We start from the raw sequence: 19,119 nt of genomic DNA, 5'->3' as shown, positions 1-19,119 counted from the left end.
CAGGTCCCACATCCCCAGTGGATGACTTAGTTTTTCCAGAACCAGGCCAGGTTCTATCACATCTCCGTACCTTTGCCTATACTTTCCTTTACCTGGAACACTTCCACACTTTCTCTACCTGACTGACTCCTTTTGGACTTTTAAGATTCAGCCTAGCTGTTGCCTTCTCCATCCCCCACACTGAGTTTGGGTCTCTCCGCTGTGTTCCCTTAGCATTCTGAACAAGATTCTGTAGTTGCCCATATCACTCTGACTGGTAACTGTTGGGTTAATTGTCTGACTCCCTCGTTAGACACTGTCTAGGAGGCAGGGTCCATGACTGGGTCACTCCCAGCATCCCGAGGATGCAGGGTCTAGTATACAGTAGGTGCTCAGGGTGTTTTCCCTGACTGTATGAATGGGTAAATGCCACTGTCTTAACAGGCTACTGGCATTGCTAACTGGGTATCTTAGTTTGGACTTGCCCCCAAGGAGACTCTTAGCAAAGATCTGAGTGTAAGTTTATTGCAGAGGTGATGAGAATACCATCAAGGCCCTGGAATCAAAGTCAACTAAATGAAGTGTGTCTATAAGTGCGATCCTAATCCCACTGGGCATCTCCAGGAGTCAGTACAGATTGTATCTGACCTGGGGAGTAGAGGAGCTGGGGTGTTTCTTCCCCACTCCTATCAGTCTTTGACTGGGGCTCTTCTCGGAGAGGAGTAAGACAGTGGCAGATCAGGTCAGGCAAAGCAGTGCAGAGGCTGGCGGTGGGAGCTGACCTTGTGCACTCAAGCACCTACCGGCGAGGGGAATGGGTGGACTCCTACCCTTGAATTCTGCAACCTCCACTCTCTCCCTTCCAATCCTGACAACACACTCCTTGAGGGCAGTGACTAACCCATTCATCTTTATGTGGCCAGCATTCAGCAACAGTGGCTGGCTCGGAGAAGATGCTTGGTGACTATGGAATGAATGAATGAATGAATGAGTGAGTGAATAGTGATTGAAGACAGTGGCTATCAGGTTAGCAACTTTCTTCCTCCCTGGCAAGAGACACTAGAGGTGTGGAGGCCCCTGGGAGCCCAGAGAGAATGCAGGTGGGCGCAGGAATGAATGAATGAATGAATGAATGAACGGAGGTGGACTGTCAGTGGGAAGGGGAAGACCGCCCTGCAGCTTTGAGGCTGGCTGGCCCGGTTGCCGTGAAGAAAAGCTCATTGCCTGTATTTTTTATGGGGTGGGAGGCTCCCCAGGCTCGGGCCTTGCTGTTGTGAGAATCAGTTTCCGCCCTGGGCCTGTGGGGTTGCGTGACTCCCGGAATGCTGGGCCCAGGGCGTGGAGGCAAGCAAACGCCATTAGCCATATCAGCGATCTCCTGGCGCAGATATGGAAGTTTGAGGAGGCCCAGCCGGCTCTGCCCGACTGTAAAGAGACCTGATTGAGCTGGGTCATGGGGAGGTGGCGGTGATTAAAGGGGGGTTGAGTCCCATGGACTTCCTGCCCAGCAGGTAGTGGCGACCTGGGGGGGCGGGGTGAGAGGGTGGAATATTAGTCATAGAGTAAACCCTCTCTGAGCTCATAAAACCTGGGCAGAGAGCTGGCTCAGGAACCTCCAATAGCTCTTGGCGGGGAAAGCTGATTCCCTGGGGTGGAATTGTAGTGCCCTGGCCTTATCTTCCTAGTCTGAGACTGAAGTCTGGCTTCAGCCTTGGCAGTGCCTGTCCTGAGGCCTGACTCAAGCAGGCAGGTGCAAAAGACAGCTCTAACGAGGGAACAATAACTCCACGGCCCCAAGATTTCTAGTTTATAGTGTTTGAGAAGCACTTTCTCCTCCCACTGCCTCATCTGTCCTCCAAACAGCCTTGCTAGGTCTGTAAAAACGGTTATAACCTCCATTTTATTGATGAGAAAACTGAGGTCCCAAGGTTTCAGGCCTGAAATACGGGGAGTCAGACTAGGAGGCTGAATTTCAAAGATGGCAAGTCTAGCATTTGGCTGTGGCTGAGGCCCAGGGGACATGGGTTGGGGGTGGGGGGAAGGGAAGGGAGGAGGTGTTTCCTAGTCTGGGAGGCAGGGGAGGGGAGAGGAGGGAGTGTTTCCTAGTCTGGAAGGCAGGCACCTGCAGGGAGAAGGAATCTAAGAGTGATATAGGACGCTGGCCCTGGGCCCTGCCATCTGTCTGGGCCACTGTTTCCTGATAATAAAACTCTTTCTGAAAGCAGAGACAGGATCTCAGGGGAGCTTTCTGTTGAGTTACGGGAGAGAATAAAGTCCTATGAAGGAGTCAGAGCAAGGCACACGTCTTCAATGGTATGTGTGTGTCTGCGTGTGTAAAGATGGGACTGAAACACCCATAGGGGCCCCATTTAAGCAGATCTCTAAGCCCCAATTCCTGGGTGGGGGTGATGAGAGTGAAATAGAGAGAATACTATTCATCTCCGAGGGTCACTGTGTAGGAGCAATGAGATGACATATGTCCTTGTCTGTGGGAAGATCTTAAGAACTGGTGGTTGATCGGAATTCTGTTTCTCCAGCAGCTCCTAGCAAGTAGAAGGCACTCAATACTTAGGGAACCAATGGATAAAAAGAAAGCAGAGAAAGTGAAACCTCTTTTTTGACTTTGGTGGGAAAACTGGGCTTAGAGAGTCAACGTGAATTTTTGGAATACTTTTTGGTCTTCTCCTTGACTGTCACTATCCTATGACTGTCCTCACTCTCTTGTACTGCCCCAGCTGTGCCTCTCCAGCCCATGTCACCTCTCAGCTGCAGACACCCGTCTATCTAACAGCTAACTCGACCCCCTCCTGGATGTCCACCAGGTTCCCACCCTTAGTATTTCCAAAACAGAACCTGTTATCCTTCCCTGAGATAAACCTCCATCTTCTTCTTCTTGTTTCAAAGTTTATTTATTTATTTTAAGAGAGGAGAGGGCATGAGCGAGGGAGCGTCAAACACAGAGGGAGAGAGAGAATCCTGAGCAAGCTCCATGTCAGCGCAGAGCCTGATGCAGGGCTCGAACTCACAAACCATGAGATCATGACCTAAGTCGAAATCAAGAGTCGGATGCTTAACCAACGGAGCCACCCAGGCGCCCCTAAACCCCTATCTCAATAAGGAGCATGTCCCTGTTCCTGCCATGTCACCAAGGTCAAACCCTGAGAACCACCCTGGAGTGCCCCCCACCCTCACATTAAGCAGGCCCTGGACTGTTCTGCAAAACTGTCCACCCATTCCGTCATCATTGCTGATGCCCTCCCCTCACTCATGCCACCTTCATCTCTCATCTGTGTGACAGCCAGAGCCTCCTAAAGGTCTTTCCACCTTCCCATCAAGTCCTATCTCCTTGCTGGCTGACAGGATGAATATATCTGATTTGACACTTCCTGGCTTAAAATCTTCCATGGCTCTCTGCTCCCCTAAGATAAGGTTCAAACTCCTTTGTCCATTAGTATAGACGCTGCTCAATTTGATTCCATTCTGCTCCAGTCATTTCTCCCCCTGCCAGCCACCACCCTTCTGTTCCAGCCACACCAAAATACTCATCCTGACTAATGTGCCATGCACTGGAGCCTTTGCACACGAGCCCCTTGCCTGGACAGCTCTTCCCTGTCTGCCTGGTCAACCCTTACAAATCTTCCCAGTCCATCTCAAATGTCACCTCCTCCATGAAGCCTTCCCTTACCCCCACCCAGAGTTAAACCTGTCCTGCACTTCCATGGCAACAGAAGCCACAGAGCTCAGATATCCTGGGAAATTTAGGATAATCTATTTTGACATTGGATCGCAAGTGCAATTTTGTTTAATGTTTATTTATTTTTGAGAGAGACAGAGAGACAGAGCACGAGCAGAGGTGGGCAGAGAGAGAGGGAGACACGGAATCCGAAGCAGGCTTCAGGCTCTGAGCTGTCTGCACGAAGCCCAACACGGGGCTCGAACTCCCGAACCGTGAGATCATGACCTGAGTTGGATACTTAACTGACTGAGCCACCTAGGCGCCGCCCTTCCAGTGCAATTTTTGATTGAAAGAGCATGGCTGTCCCACTTAGCCCTGGTGTGCAGTCCTCCATCCCGGTGTTTATCACAGTACAAAGATGACAACTAATTCACATTTGCTAAGTCAAAGTGCTGCATGCTTTCAAACCTCATCTCTTTTTTCCTCACGGTAACTTTATGATGTAAGTATGACCTTGCCCAATTATAAACGAGGAATTAGAAAACCTTTCTAGCCCAAGGTCATACTCCCAAGAACTGGTAGAGGAGGGACTTTGAACCCACCTGCCTGCCTCTGAAACTTCTTCTTCCTTCCATCTGTCAGGTACTGCTGGCCTTGGCAGTTTACATGCCTCTCTCCTCTAGGGGAGTGAGCTCCTTGATGACCCAAGTCATGCCAGGCACATCGGAGTGTCCCCAGAGCTGGGCACAGATAGTGTCACTGAATATTGGCTGACATTGAGCTCATACCCCTTCCTCCACACCCCTTCCAGGTTGACCACCTTTTTCCCTTTTGAGACTCCCATTTTGGCCAGGCTTCCTTTCTCTCAACCAAGCAGGGAGCAGGGTCATGGGACTCCAAGTATGATCATTAGCTATGAGGTGTTGGGCAAGCAAATTCTTTCCCTAAAGGAAACTAGGGCCTATGCTTCTCAGGGTGGGGTACATGGCCCTTTCTTAGGGGTGCTTAGAGCCATTGAAAACACATAGCACCCCTCCATGGAGAGCCTTTTTCTCCTTTAATTTTTCAGTAGAAATAAATTAAGTCATTTAACTTCTAAGCATTATTTTAAACATTAATTTACTTTTTTTAAAGTTTATTTAAAAAAATTTTTTTAATTTATTTTTTAATGTTTATTTATTTTTGAGAGACAGAGAGACAGAGCATGAGCAGGGGAGGGGGCAGAGAGAGAGAGACACAGAATCCAAAAGAGCCTCCAGGCTCTGAGCTGTCAGCACAGAGCCCGACTCAGGGCTCGAACCCAAGAAATGTGAGATCATGATCCGAGCCGAAGTTGGACGTCTAACCAACTGAGCCACTCAGGCATCCCAAGTTTATTTATTTATATTTTATATATTATTTATTTTGAGACAGTTGTGTGGGGGAGGGACAGAGAGAGAGGGAGGTTGAATCCCAAGCAGGCTCCACACTGTCAGTTCAGAGCCTGTCTCAGGGCTCAAACTCACATACTTCGAGATTATGACCTGAGCTGAAATGTCAAATGCCCAACCAACTGAGCCACCCAGGTGCCCCTGTTAATTAATTTTTTTAAGTTTATTTACTTGAGATAGAGAGAGAGAGAGAGAGAGAGAGAGAGAGAGAGAGAGAGAATCCCAAGCAGGCTCAGGAGGGGCTGTTAGTACAGAACCCGATGGGGGGCTTGATCTCATGAACCGTGAGATCATGACCTGAGCTGAAATCAAGAGTGGGACGCTTAACTGACTAGGCCATCCACATGCCCCTAAACATTAGTTAAAAAAATTTTTTTTTCAACATAAACTACAAAGCTTACATTAACTTTTAGGATAAAACTTACATGGGCTGCTTTGGGCTACATGCCTTAGGTCTCCAGGGAATGCTACGGAAAGATGTGGGAAGTATCCAGTAAAATTGTGCCAGTTTCCCAGCTGCCAGGGTCCACCCTGGCTAGGGGCATAAGGAGATGCTGAGTGTATCAGCTTTTTTTTTTTTTTTTTTTAATGTTTACTTATTTTTGAGAGAGAGAGCAAGCATGAGTGTGGGAAAGGCAGAGAGAGAGAAAGGGGAACAGAGGATCTGAAGCAGGCTCTGCACCGTCAGCAAAGAGCCCAACACAGGGCTCAACCCCACGAAACAGATCATGACCTGAGCTGAAGTCGGATACTTAACAGACTGAGCCACCCAGGTGCCCCATACACTCTTTTCTTCTTGTTCTAGTCCCTTAGGTCTTCTCCCACAGCTGGTTTAATACAATGGAAAGAACTATGTCTTTGGAGCTACACACACCTGTTTGAATCCTAGAATGGACAGTTACCACTCTGTGACCTCAGACTTAAAATTCTCCATTTCCTTTCAGTACCGTGGGCTTAATGATACCACTTACCCATGCTGGATATTCTGCCTGTCCTACGGATTTGCCCTCCTCCCTTCTCTACCCTGCTCTGTGCCTGGGAGCCTAATGGTATCAATTGCTTCTTTTGTTCCCTGGCTTCCAGTAGGATTTGGCCAATGAAAGACTCAGGAGGGAGGATGTGAAGAGAGAGAAGAAGGGCATATATCTACCACTTTGCTCTCTGCCATCCGGGGGACAGCAGTGAGAATGTTCCTCACGTCCTTGGGCCAGAGGTCTCTCGGGTGGCCCCAGCCAGGTAGCCCTCTCACATGGCTCCAGCTCTCTTGGGTTCCAATAACCTTCTTCCCACTGGCCTTAGTGCCCTGGCTAGCCTTGGTGGGGTGGGTTGGCGGGGGGGGGGGGGTCTTGTCACGCTGTAGTGGTTTCCCTTAACCTTCCCACAGTTTGCAAGTAGTCCCTCCTCCACCCCACCCCCACTAAACTCTCCCCAGGGGTCCCCCTTCTGAGTGTGCCATTGTTTCCTGTGGGACACTGACCCATAAACCACCTCACTCACTGGGTTTTGCGAGGATTAAATGGCTGCAAAACAGTTTATAAGTAAAGCTTGTACTTGATGTTTGAGAGGAATAATGGCTGTCATTGGCGACAGAGCAGGGAGACTGGGCAGAGTAGAAGCGGACCCGGGTAGAAGCTTGCCAGAAGGAGGCAGCTCCTAAAAACATCTTCCTTCACCAACAGCCGCTCCCTACCCCAGAGCCCTGGGAGGCCTGGCTGGGGACAGGCTTTCTCAGGGCACGGTTCCTGCTGCTGTGGCAGCAGCAGCAGCATCATCGGTAACACGCTGGGCTCCTGGGAGGCCCTCCTGGCTGCATCTCATCTGGCAGGCTCGGGTGGCCAGGGAGCCTCAGTGTGGAGCCGCCAGCTTGCTGACTCAGCACACCGCCCCTCTCTCAGCAGCTTGGCTTGGGTGGGAACCAACCAGCCATCCGGTGGCCCCTCCCCTCCCCTTGGAGGCAGCACCCCCTCTGGCTGGAGCAGCTCCAGGCCTCTAATGAGTGCTGGCTGTTGTCTTGTCCAGGCCCCGGCCGCACTGAGGGAGAACACGCTCGGGCAACAAAGAACACAGGCATCTGTTGGTCAGCCAGAGAACTCTGTCTCCCTTCCAGCCTCCCCTAGAGGCTCCCAAGGACCTGGGGTGTGAACAGAGCCTCTGACTGTGTAGATTGGGAAACTGAGGGCCACAGCAAATCACTGTCAGGCCAATGCTGGACAATTCCTCCCAGGCTGGAATCTCACGGTTTCTTCTATGGTTGGGGACATTGACACACTGACGTCCCCAGGTCAAAACAAGTGCCTCAGCAGATTGCGTGAGATTGTCTCTAGAAGATGTTAGTTATTTAGGGGCTCTAGGCATGTCAACGACATGTGACCTCTAGTGCTCACAGCAGCCCTATAAAGGCAGGAATTGGGATTATCACAAACCAGTTGCTGAGGCCCAGAGACAGGAAGCAGCTTGTCTGAGGTTGCACAGCTAGTATGTGGCAGAGCCAAAATTCAAACTGGAGTCTTTTACGCCATAAGCTTGTCCTTTGCCAACCAGGCCACACTGTCTTTGCACATCGCAGCATGTGGTAGGAAAGAGCCCTAGGCTGGGCCTCAGGAAGCCAGAGGTCTAGCCTTAGCTTTGCCTCTACCTCTCCTAGTGTAAACTTGGGCTAGCTCCTGTACCTCACTGGGGCTCACTTTCTTATCTGTGAATAATGGTGATCAGGCCTGCCCTGCTTCCTTCATGTGAATATTCTAGAATACATGCAGGGTAGGTGCTCTTATTCCCATTTTACAGATAGGGAAATTAAGACCCATTCCTTTATTCATCATGAATGGGTTAGATGTGATATGCTGAAGGACTTCTTTCTGTAGGTCAGGTTCTTTGTCCCCAGAGAGGAAAGTGACTTGCTTAAGGCCACACACCTAGAAAGTGGCAGAGCTAAGCCTCAGACTTACTCTAATATACACTTCATGGCCTCCAGTATTATGCAAAAGTGGCCACAGGATCACAGTTTTCCAATTCTTGCAGAAAGCCACTTGGATCCTCCTTGAGTTCAGCTCATGGCACTAAATAGACCCTAGGAATGCTATTCTCCTGGGAACTTTTGGCCTGGAACATATTTACAAAACTCTAGAGGGGATGGAAATATCCCAACCCACTCCCTACAGACCCAAATTAGCAATTTTCTTATTCTTTATAACCCCTCTGGAAACACAAACTATGTAATATTAGTCTAAAATTAGGAGCATAAGTCACAAGAGAAAAGTCCCACTACGTTGGAGAAAATGTTTTCCTAGCCTCATCCCGGCAATTTTTCTAAATCAGAACACGACAGTTGTCTTTCAAATAACTATTTTCTCCTAGTGTCTATGGACTGGAAGCAAAATACTTTTGGGAGAATGTATTTTTCACTGTACTGCCAAATGCTGAAATCCAATCCCTTTACCAGGCTTTCAGTCTATAGGATATTCAGGTAAGGCCTAGAATACTTGAACAGGAAGAGCCTGTTCTATGAGTCCAGGATGCCTTCTTGAATGAAGGGAGCTTTATTTTTATTTTTTTAAGAGAGAGAGAGAGAGAGAGAGAGAGAGAGAGAGAGTGCAAGCAGGGAAGAGGGGCAGAGGAAGAGAGAGAGAGAATCTTAAGCAGGCTCCATGCTCTGTGCTGAGCCCGACACAGGGCTGAGTCTGGGATCATGACCTGAGCCGAAATCCAGAATTGGATGGTCCACCGACTGAGCCACTCAAGACGCCCTGAATGAAGGGCCCTTTAATAATAATAATGACCGTAATGTTATCTGTAGCCAACACAGACTGACTGGTTAAGATGTGCCAAGGAACTGTGTGAAGTGTTTTACAGCCACTATTACATTTAATTCTCATGCTTACCTGTAAGATGGGTATTATTGTCCTATTTTCCATATGAGGGTAATTACAGCATAAAGAGGTAAGAGATTGACCAAAGTCATATGGTTATAGGACAAGTAGTGGTAAAGTTAGAATTTTAACCCAATCTTGTCTATCTCTAAAGTTCAAATTAAGATACTGTCTTCTGTAACACGTCCACATACTTTGTGGCAGACGCAGTCCTAAGTGACTCACATAATAATCTTTTGATCATCGCAATAATCCAAAAACTTTATAGCATTCTTTCTCCTTGCTCTCTAGTGCAGATACTTGCACCAGCTTCAAGTTTGTCATGCACTTTGAGATTCTCTTGTTAAACTGTTGATTCCACCAGTGGGCATGTCAGGGTTGGTAAGAGAAAGTGTGAAATATAACACCTTTGAATAAATTAATCGTAGTAGACGCCTAGGGCCTTGGGCATATTACTTAACGACTCATCTGTCATTTGAGTGGGTTAGCTCCTTTGAGTTCTAATTTTCTAGAATTTTATGACAAATGCAGGGCTTGCCTGGAAATGTGTGTAGGGTGCGTAAGTTTTGTTACATGGAGGTAGAAGTGACCTTGCCCTCAAGGCAGAGGGACATTGTGGGTTAGGGGGGACGTGAGGCTCCGGCTCCTAGGATTTGGTTCAAACAATTGGGCCAAAAGATTGTAACCTGACTGAAGAGGATGCAGTGAGTCAGAACCCCTAGGGTGCAGGAATAAGCATGTGGTATGTGTGACACCAGGGGCAGAGCTGGGCCTACTGGACGGAAATCACCAAGGGACTTAGAAGGGAGAGAGGTCCCCATCCCTTCAGGGTTGGACAGCTGTTGGAAGCATGCTAGAGGGGATCTGATCTTTAGAGAGCTGACTTTTCAACATGCAAAGCTGATCATGTCCCTCTTCTGGTTAGCACCATCCACTGGATCCCAGTTAGTTACAAAAACAGCCCAAGGTAGCTCTTTACCACGGAGGGTGAGGCTTGTTACAGTCTGATGCTGACTCGGCCACATTCACTTCTCACTACCTCAGCTCTGTAGCCACACCTAATTTCTTAACATGATATGCTTTTACACTTCTGAGTCTACCCACATCCCCTGTGAACCCTTTTTCACACCTCTAGGCAATCCATCCCTTTGGCTGAGTTGTAATTGTGTGTCTGACTTTGTCAACAGACTATGACCCCCTTGAGGGCAGGGCCTGGTCACACTCATCTTCACAGGGTGGCATGGTGAGTGGGATATGAACTGAGTACATAATATTGAATGAAGTGGGATCAGATGACATCTGGCAGTCTTAATACTAAGATCCTGCTGTTTTTTTTTTTTTTTTTTTTCATTTCAATCATTAGAATGGTGGGCCAACCGTGCACAATCACATGGTGAGGGTTGGGGATACACAGATAATGACAGTGCTAATAATGTGAAAGGAGACAACAGGGGCCAGGGCCAGGAACCAGGATGTGGTGAGGGGAGAGGAAAATAGGGAGGTGGCTACCTAGTGAAGAACAGGCGTCTTGGTCTGTCTCTGTCTCATAGCCCCAAACTGTTCCAATGAGTGGGTGGGAAAGAGGAACAAGAAAGCAATGGGGATGATCCTACTGGCAATGAATTTTGGTTCTTTTGGGATTTAGAAATGAGATTGGCTTTGTTTAGAGGCCTCCACCCCTGCTTCCCAGTGGGTATTTCTAAGGGAATAGGTATCTGGGGGCCAATTTCCAACCCCTCTCACCCTTGGCCCACTATATCAGCACTACAGAGTTAGTAATAGATATCTAGCAAGTTGGGCTTGCCCATAAAAAGAGCTTGCCTTCGTTAGCCTCTGGGGACATGAGGAAAAGTCACTGGAATCCAGTAGCAAGTAAGTAGGCGTACCACAGAAGCCTAATTCCCTGCCATCCCTTTTTTCTTCAGTGGCACTGGTGTGGCTGTCTCCCTGGTTTCTGTCCCCTAGGTTATCAATCAGAATTTGCACTGTGGCATCAGCTAGTGACTCCCGACTCTTTGAGTTCCTACTGAAGACCCCCATTCTCTTGCTCCTCTCCCCAATTTAAAAAAAAAGAAGTCAGAAACTCAGATCAGCCCAGTTTTCGATGGTGGTTAGATGGGTTGGGTAGATATGGTCTCTCCCATGGGTACCCTGCTGTTCCAGTGCTCCACAGGCAGCAGGGAGCTAGAGGGGAGCCAGGCCAAATTCAAGGGCGGTGCTGGGTGTAGGCTCTCATGGGAGCCTTGAAAATCTCCCCCCTCCTTTTTTGGACTCTTGGCCAAGGTTACTTTTCTTCCTATTTTTATTAACACAAATCCCTAAGTGTGTTTATGTCCGGAGAAAGTACTACGAATAACTGATGATACATTTGTTGATTAAATTGTGAATCATCCTGGGGGGAACAGAAGACCGAAGAAAGGAGCAGGAGTTTTGGAGGCTGTATAAGATGTGTCGTAAAATATTTAGCAAATGATAGTCCAAACCACAGGGAAGAAGTAAGAGAGATGGGAACTTACAAGCTGCCAGGGTTTAAAAGCTATTTAATGCTAACCATCAGTGCCAAAGAGCTGAGAGCGTCCCCCTTACTCCCCACATTGGCAGCCACAACTCTGAGACTGTGGAAAGGGTTTGGACCGGCTGCATGAGGCTGGTGGGAACAGAGAGCAGGCAGCGTGCTGAAAGACTTTTTGTTTAAGAAAACTTGTAAAGAAGGGATCTCCTCTGAGGTGGAATCCTCACCTTGTCTACTGCTCACAACTTTTTTTTTTAAGATCTGCCGGATGATAAACTCTCCACATGGAACAGTAGTGAAGCCTCTGGTTAGTCATGGAGATGTTTGAGAATATCCTGATGTTTGGCATCAAGGGAACAATAGCCATGTGACGCACTGAGTTTGTTACTTTCCTTCCCAGTGTTTTGGTAACACTTTGACAATGACTTCAGTCTCTTCATTCCTCCCAAAATGTGGTGGTTGTATCTAAAGGTTTGAGCTCAGAAATCATTGCTCCGAAAGAATTAGGGATCTTACATTTCTAGGGCTGCAGACAGGACTCACTTCTGTAACCTGACTCTTTGGAGGGGTTTATTTTTGGGTAAAGGATGAAAATGTCTTTCCTGATATTCTGGCCTTAAAAGCCTCAAATGTAAAGTTATGTCCTCCTAAGTATTAGCGCCATAAGGAAAGATAAACTAAGGGAGAAGCAGCAGGAAGTAATTTAGGTCAGTAGATATAACCATCCTGGAGGAGAAAGACCTCGAGAGGTCTCTCTTTGAAGGGAGTCTTCAAAGTCACTGTACTGATTCAAAGTCACTGAATTTGGTGGCTTCAATCATCGAATCTATTAATGTGCCAAGAAGGTCCCTCCTTTTAGGGAACATATAATCTGCATGCTGGGGAGGCCTGCATCACCTAAATGATACAGATAATTAGACTTTCAGGTTAGAAAAGTAAGAGATCTCTGGGCATGGTGGTCCCAAGGAGGACAGTAGGAATAATTATAGCAAAACTGGTCTGTGTACATCAGAACTGGAACGTGGCTCTTCTCCCTCATTCACGGTTGGTTTTGGTTCCTCTTCTTGTTGTTCCTACTGTTTTGCCTTCCTGGAATATCTTTTCTCCTACTCTCTACCTATCCCAAATCCAACACATCCTCTGAAGCCCACTTCAATAAATTTAGAGTCACATTTAACCATTCCAATCTTCATCCATCCTTACTTCCTTTGAACTCTCACAGTACTTAGAGTCTGAGCCATTTATTGGTCCATGATTATACCGAGCATTATAATCTGTTTTTAAGAAAGATTAATCTTTTCTCCTTAGTTCAACTCTAAGTTCTTTTTTGGCAGGTGCCAAATTTTAAAACACCTGTTACCCACATCTCCCAGCAGTTAGCATTTGCCCCCGGGTATACCATGTATGCCGTGGAACCCTGCCCGTAGGCTGCTCTTGGTGACTGAAAGTCTTGGTTGGGGTTGTGGAAGAAGACTTGATCCTTGGTAGGCCTGAGGGATATGCCCCAGACTCGCACATGCAGGGTAAGAAACACATGCTCTGAGAAGTTTTTGTCCTGAGGCTTCTCTGCCTTTCTTAGTTGTGGGTGTTAAGGCAGATGGAGGGTTCAGAAGAGTGAAGTGAAGAAAAAATTAATTTACTGAGAATGAAAGTCAGTCCGCAGTTCCACTCCCATTTTGACAAATGTGTAGGAAAGAAGAGGGATGGAAAGGGGGCAGGGAGGGAGGAGGGAAGGAAGGAAGGGGAAGGAAATAAAAGGAAATGAGCCTGGTGGGGGGGGGGAGGGGAGGGAACGCATAAGACTCAGTCTTCAAATACAACCAGCAATTTCATAATGCGGTAATTTTTAATATTAAAAGTAAATTGTAAATGTATCTTTATAAACAATATGCATAAAATAGATCTATTATTCTAAAACCTTCTCTTTTTTAAAATGCTTTTTCACAGTAAATTTTTTAGGTGTCAGATTTTCCCTCAAAATAATAGTGCAACTGGAAGAAGGAAAACGTGAATTTGGACTTCTCTGCTAATACAAGTCCTTGTAAATTTCTTGTAGGAGCGGGTGGAGACTCATGTCTGTCTCTGTTTTCTTTATTACTTGCAATAGCTGCACATGTTCTGTTACAATCTGTCTGAGGTCTGTCATTTTCTGCAGCAGCTTGGCAAAGAGCTGGGAGGACTCCGGGTGGTTTAGCTTGAGCTGGAGCTCCAAGGCTTGCAGCAGGTTGTCTTGTATGTCCTCAATGGGCTTCACATTCAGCAAACCTGGGCGGTCTGGGGGAGCAGAAGAACAAGAGGTTCCGTTACAGCATTCTCTGGCCCCACATCTGAGGCATATTCAGCAAAACTACTCCCCTGTCTTTTTGCTGGCTTGTTTTGCTCTGGTTCTAAAATAAGGTGGTGAGGGAGGTTAAGTAGACAGTGGAGCAGGAGGATGGACTGAAACCAAGACTATTAGAGCTCTTTCCAGGGGCATCGCTTCCCGGCTGGGGCTAAATCTGTCTCATCAGTTGACATAACATGATGGTGGCGTAATCCTCCCCCCAGACTGAGGACTCTTCTGCCAGTATGTTTCTACTCACTCAGAAATCTCATTTTCAACTTCTGCTCGTTCCTGATGAGTCTGTTTTCTAACCTCCACTTACTTTCTCACCACAGCTTTAGATATGCTTTTGAAACCAGCTTTGCCTTGGGGCGCCCAGGTGGCAGTTGAGTGACTGACTTCAGCTCAGGTCATGACCTCATGGTCTGTGGGTTCGAGCCCTGTGTCAGGCTCTGTGATGACACCTCAGAGCCTGGAGCCTGCTTCAGATTCTGTGTCTCCCTCTCTCTCTTCTCCTCCCCACCTTGTGTTCTATCAAAAATAAATAAACATTAAAAAAAATTTTTTTAAACAGCTTTGCCTTTTCCCCTTAATATAGCACGTATGTATGTATGTATGTATATATACATATACATATATCCTTATATAGCATATATATTTTTTAATGTCTATTTATTTTTGAAAGAGAAAGAGAAAGTGTGAGTGGGAGAGGTGTGTGGAGAGACAGAGAGAGAGAGAGAGAGAGAGAGAGAGAGAGAGAGAGAGAGAATCCCAAGCAGGCTCTGTGCTGTCAGCAAAGAGCCTGATGCAGGGCTTGAAATCACACACTGTGAGATCATGACCTGAGCTGAAATCACAAGCGGGATGCTCAACCAACTGAGCCAGCCAGGCGCCCCAGCATATACATTTTCAGTGAGACAAGACATAGTTTTTAAATACTGGTATAGTTTGGAAGGATAGAGCTCCAGATTTTAATAGAGCTTTCTTCTGAGTAGTGAGGTAATTCTCACTTTCTTCTTTATACTTTCCGTATTTGAATTTTTAAACAATGAACTTAAATTACTTTTAAACTTTTCATGTTTTTCTTCATGTGGATCTTGTTAGATGAATCCTTAAACACAGTATCCTTTACTTCTTTAACTTACTTCTTTGCTTAATAGTATTCTATGCTTCTTTTTCATTATCTTTTCTAATATATCCCTGCTGGTGCTTAGAAAAAAATTATTGATTTCAGTACACTGAATATATTCCAATTTCCTAAACTCTTATCAATTCAAATAGTTTTTATCATAGATTTGTTTTTCTATTTTGGATAGACAATTACATCCACAAATAATGGTAGTTTCATTTATTTCTTCTTTTCCAGTGTTTATACTTCTCATTTCTTTTTCTTGCCATAGTGTATTGGCTAATATCTCTAATATGGTATTAAATAACAGTAGTGGTAGGAGGTATTCTTGTTTTATTCCTAACCATGAAGAAAATGATTCTTAATGGCTTACCACAACTATGAAGTTTACTGTAGATTATGGTGGATACATTTTACTCCTGGCTTTCTAAGAGTTACACAGTTTTTAATTTTTTTAAGTCAGGAATGTTGTTGCATTTCATTAAATGCTTTAAACTTTTTCTCTCTAAAGAGATGACCATATGGTTTTATCTTACTCTAGTATAGTACATTATATTCATAGATTTCCCTATATTTGCTCCTATTTTTTGTGACAGAAATGTCTTTTTTGTGCCATCCTTTGTCTGTTTGGTAATAAATGTTAACTAGCCTTATAGACTGAGTTGATAAATTTTCCTTCTGTTTCTATGTAGTAATGATCTGTTCCTTGATGGCTTCTTGGAATTCATTGGCAGAACTCTCTGAGCCTGATGGTAAATCTCTGGCTACCTTTAATTTTTCTTCTATACCATTTAATCTTCCTAGTGAAGAGCTTAGTCGAGATTTAGTAAAGACCTTTTACTCTTTATAAAAGTAAAATTTTTGCAATTCATATTGAAATAGAGTTGTAATGACATTCTCTTGGAATCTGAAATCTCCTATCATTTTTATTTATAATTGAATGCTTTTTATTTTGTATATTCTGTCATTTAAAAATCTGATTTGCTAAAGGCTTATTTTTTTCTTTTTAGAGAAATACAGCTTTTGGTTTTATTAACTTTTTAAAAATTCTATTTTGTTTTCAATTTAACTAATTCATTCTTTTAACTTTCTTTAGGTTTATTTTTTTCTCTTTTCCTGGCTTCTTGAGTTGAATGCTTAATTCATTTAGTTTTAGTATTTCTTGTTTTCTGATAGATGCATTTAAAACTCTAAAGTTTCCTGAGTGTCACTTTGGTTTTACCCCATAGGCTTTGGTAAACAGTACTCATGTAGCTCTCTCCCAAATAATATGTCTTACTATTTTGATTTCATTTTTAATCTAAGAGTTATACAGAAGTGTGTTTTAAAATTTCCAAGTGGAAAGTTCTGGTGTTTGTCTTGTTTTCTAACTTCTAAGTTTATTTTCTAATTTCTAAGTTTGTTGCATTGTGGTTATCATGTAAGGTTTTCTCCGTCAAGCTCACCAGAGAGGTGCAGGATTCTTGTACATCATTCAGGACACTTACCTGACACCTTGTATTGATTCCAAATTTTAGTTCTTGAAGGCTTTTCACCTTAGCTTGTCTTCCCTTCCCTGTAAACTACGGCACTGTATAAGAGCTTTTACTTGCCTTTTACTACCCTTCATCCTCTAACCTCACTTTCTGGAACCATCCTTCTGTTCTGGCCATATTAAGGTATTACCATACTAAGTCCCTCAAACATCCTATTTTCTATCATGACTGTGCTGAGGCAGATTCTGTTCCTCCCTCCTGAAATGGTCTTCCTTTCCCTTCACCCATCTTACTGACTTCAACCTATTCCTCAAAATATAAGCCCATGTCTCCTATGTCCTGGGAGCCCTCCTTGACATTATCCCTTCCTCTCCCCTGTTCTCCCAACCCCCTTTCTCTAGACCTGTTGCACCTTATAAACACTTCGATCTCTATCCTATGAGGAGATTACATTTAGTGAATGGTTATCATTTTCCAAAGAATGTGCTAAGGGCTTTCTACACAATATATCATTTGATCTTCACAATAACTCCATGAGGTCAGTGTTTTATGAAGGGAAAAATGAAGATTGAAAGAGAGGTGTTAAATTTTGCCCCAAATCTGCCACTTCCTAGTAAATGGCAGAGCTGATATTTGAATCTAAGTCTGTTTAATTTCAAATGCTGTATTATAAGCATATTGTACTTATAAATTGTATTGTAAGTACTGATTTCCTTCTTTATCTCTCCTTTGAGGTCATGAGGTATCAGAGGGCAGACACTATGCCTTGATCATCTCTGAGCCTCCGGTGGAAACACAGGAAGCACTCAGTTGGCTGAGCTAATGAGCGAGAGAAGGTTGTTCTGGCTGAGTCCTGGATTGAAAAGTACAATTCTCCTGATTGGTGAACAAGCCTAAAGACAGGATCGCTACACAATGAAGAAGTCTCCTGTAAACTGTGTTTTTCTGTGTCTAATAAACTCTAGTAACCTCTATCCACTGAGGTGAGGCACGGGAGAGAAATGTTAGACGGCCTCATGGTGAGGTTTTCAGAACTCTGAACATTCTCTTACATTAAGTTTCTTTTCATTCTTTTTTTTTTCCCCCATTTTTAATTACAGAAGGAAACTTTGGATCGATTCTTTCTTCTAACATCTCTAACATAACCCATTGACTGGAATAAGTATACTTTTTCTCTCTTGGCATTTAAATTTGGAACCATCAGCAAAAATCACAGGTTCTGAGGCTGAAACAAGTGATGTTGTCCTGGCTTGGATAATCGCGCCCCTCGAGGGCCTGTGCCTTTTCTCATAGTTGCCATGCAGTAATGAAAACCCTGATGCCTCAGCCTCTGACATGTCCTGGACCAGTGCCTTTGGTTTCATGACTGCTGATTCTCTCCCTGACAAGTGTTCCAGATTTCAACTGCCAGGGGCTATGCAAATGAATTTGCATCTCAAGTGGCAGCGTTCTGTGTGAAGGCAGGTGTTGAATGTGGCTCCTCCACCAGTTGGGACCCCACACCCTTGTGTAGAACCTCGGCTCACTGGGACACTGGCTCCTTACAGCCCTTTCTCCTTCTTCCTTCCTCTTGGGCAGCATCAGTCAAAACTTCTGCAGAACAGATTACATTAACCTAGTAGGCTTCATTTATCATGACAGCTCAAACAACCAAACCCTAAAACGCAGCTGATCAGGCTTGCTGGAAACACTTGGCTTCAGTGCAGTATAATGGAACTGGCTCCTCGAGGAGTGGAGAAGGGTCTGGTTTGGATTTTCAAACCCTTCTTTGGCAAGTTATTTTTTTTATTATGTGACAGATGAAGTTTGGCTGAAGGGCTGAAATTCTGTGGCCACTGATTTATATTTTCTCCAGTGACAAGTTAGATCACTTACAGATCTGTCCCACTGTCCCCTTTACTGAGCCTCAGTCAAGGCAAAACAGACTGCAGTCAAGTGTAAAAAGTACTACACTCTGACCAGCTCTGTGACCCAGAGCAAGCTGTTCAAGTTCAGGGGGCCCCAATTTTCTCCTCTGTAAATACATAATTCACATAATTAACCTGGGGAAAATACACTCAAAATTTAATTAGAAAAGTATATTTACAGGCTTACATTTTAAATTTAAAACACTTGGCTTCTTTAAAAAAAAAAAAAAAAAACCTAAAAAGCATCCTTTGGTCTTAAAGCAATCCCTAGAATCAAAGGCAAAAGGGATCTGTCAGGTTTGCTCCCCACCTTCTACCCTGTAATCAGCTACAAGGCCTTCCCTCTTCCCTCTCCCTCTTTCTCCTTCCTTTCACTTTCCTTCCACACACACTCAAACCCTTGCTGAGCTAAGCTAGGCAATCTGTCTAAGCATCCAGAGCCATCCTGGGTCCCCACCCTTTCCTCTCCACTCCTCAGTGGCTCAGTGCCTGCTAAGACCCTGTTTTTAGAAGCCCTGTCTGAGATCTCTCTACACCTTGCTGAGGGTCAGAGTTGAGGTCTGGGATTGGATCAGGGTCAAGGGACCTCATTCACTGGCCTAGGCTGTCTAGAAGGCCCTTACAGGAAAGTGAGTGTTGATTCTCATACTCCAGGACACAACCCTCTAGGAAGCTGGAGTCAATTACTGGTGGTTCCTTACTCCCAGGCTGCAAAGAATTGGGAAAGCAACCTTTCTGGTCCCCACTCACACAATGCTGGAACTGATTAGCGAGGGCTGCTGATTATGAGCAAACCTATTAAACTCCCATCATATCCAGATC

The 19,119-nt window shown here is 45.2% G+C and overlaps 1 protein-coding gene across 5 annotated transcripts in view; it reads right to left on the bottom strand.

Moving 5' to 3' along the window:
- Positions 1 to 13,290: 13,290 nt before the first annotated feature.
- Positions 13,291 to 19,119, bottom strand: part of PPARG (peroxisome proliferator activated receptor gamma) — a 136,739-nt gene continuing 130,910 nt past the window's right edge. For all 5 annotated transcript variants that reach the window (XM_045493833.1, XM_045493834.1, XM_045493832.1 and 2 more), the window contains one exon: positions 13,291 to 13,737. In XM_045493833.1, the coding sequence (XP_045349789.1) occupies positions 13,490 to 13,737 (248 nt within the window). In that variant the 3' untranslated portion in view covers positions 13,291 to 13,489. The remainder of the gene's footprint in view (positions 13,738 to 19,119) is intronic.

Source organism: Leopardus geoffroyi, chromosome A2 (assembly GCF_018350155.1).
Source record: "Leopardus geoffroyi isolate Oge1 chromosome A2, O.geoffroyi_Oge1_pat1.0, whole genome shotgun sequence".
NCBI lineage: Eukaryota > Metazoa > Chordata > Mammalia > Carnivora > Felidae > Leopardus > Leopardus geoffroyi.
Note: the sequence above shows the minus strand (reverse complement) of the source record. Positions and strands in the feature narration are given on the sequence as shown.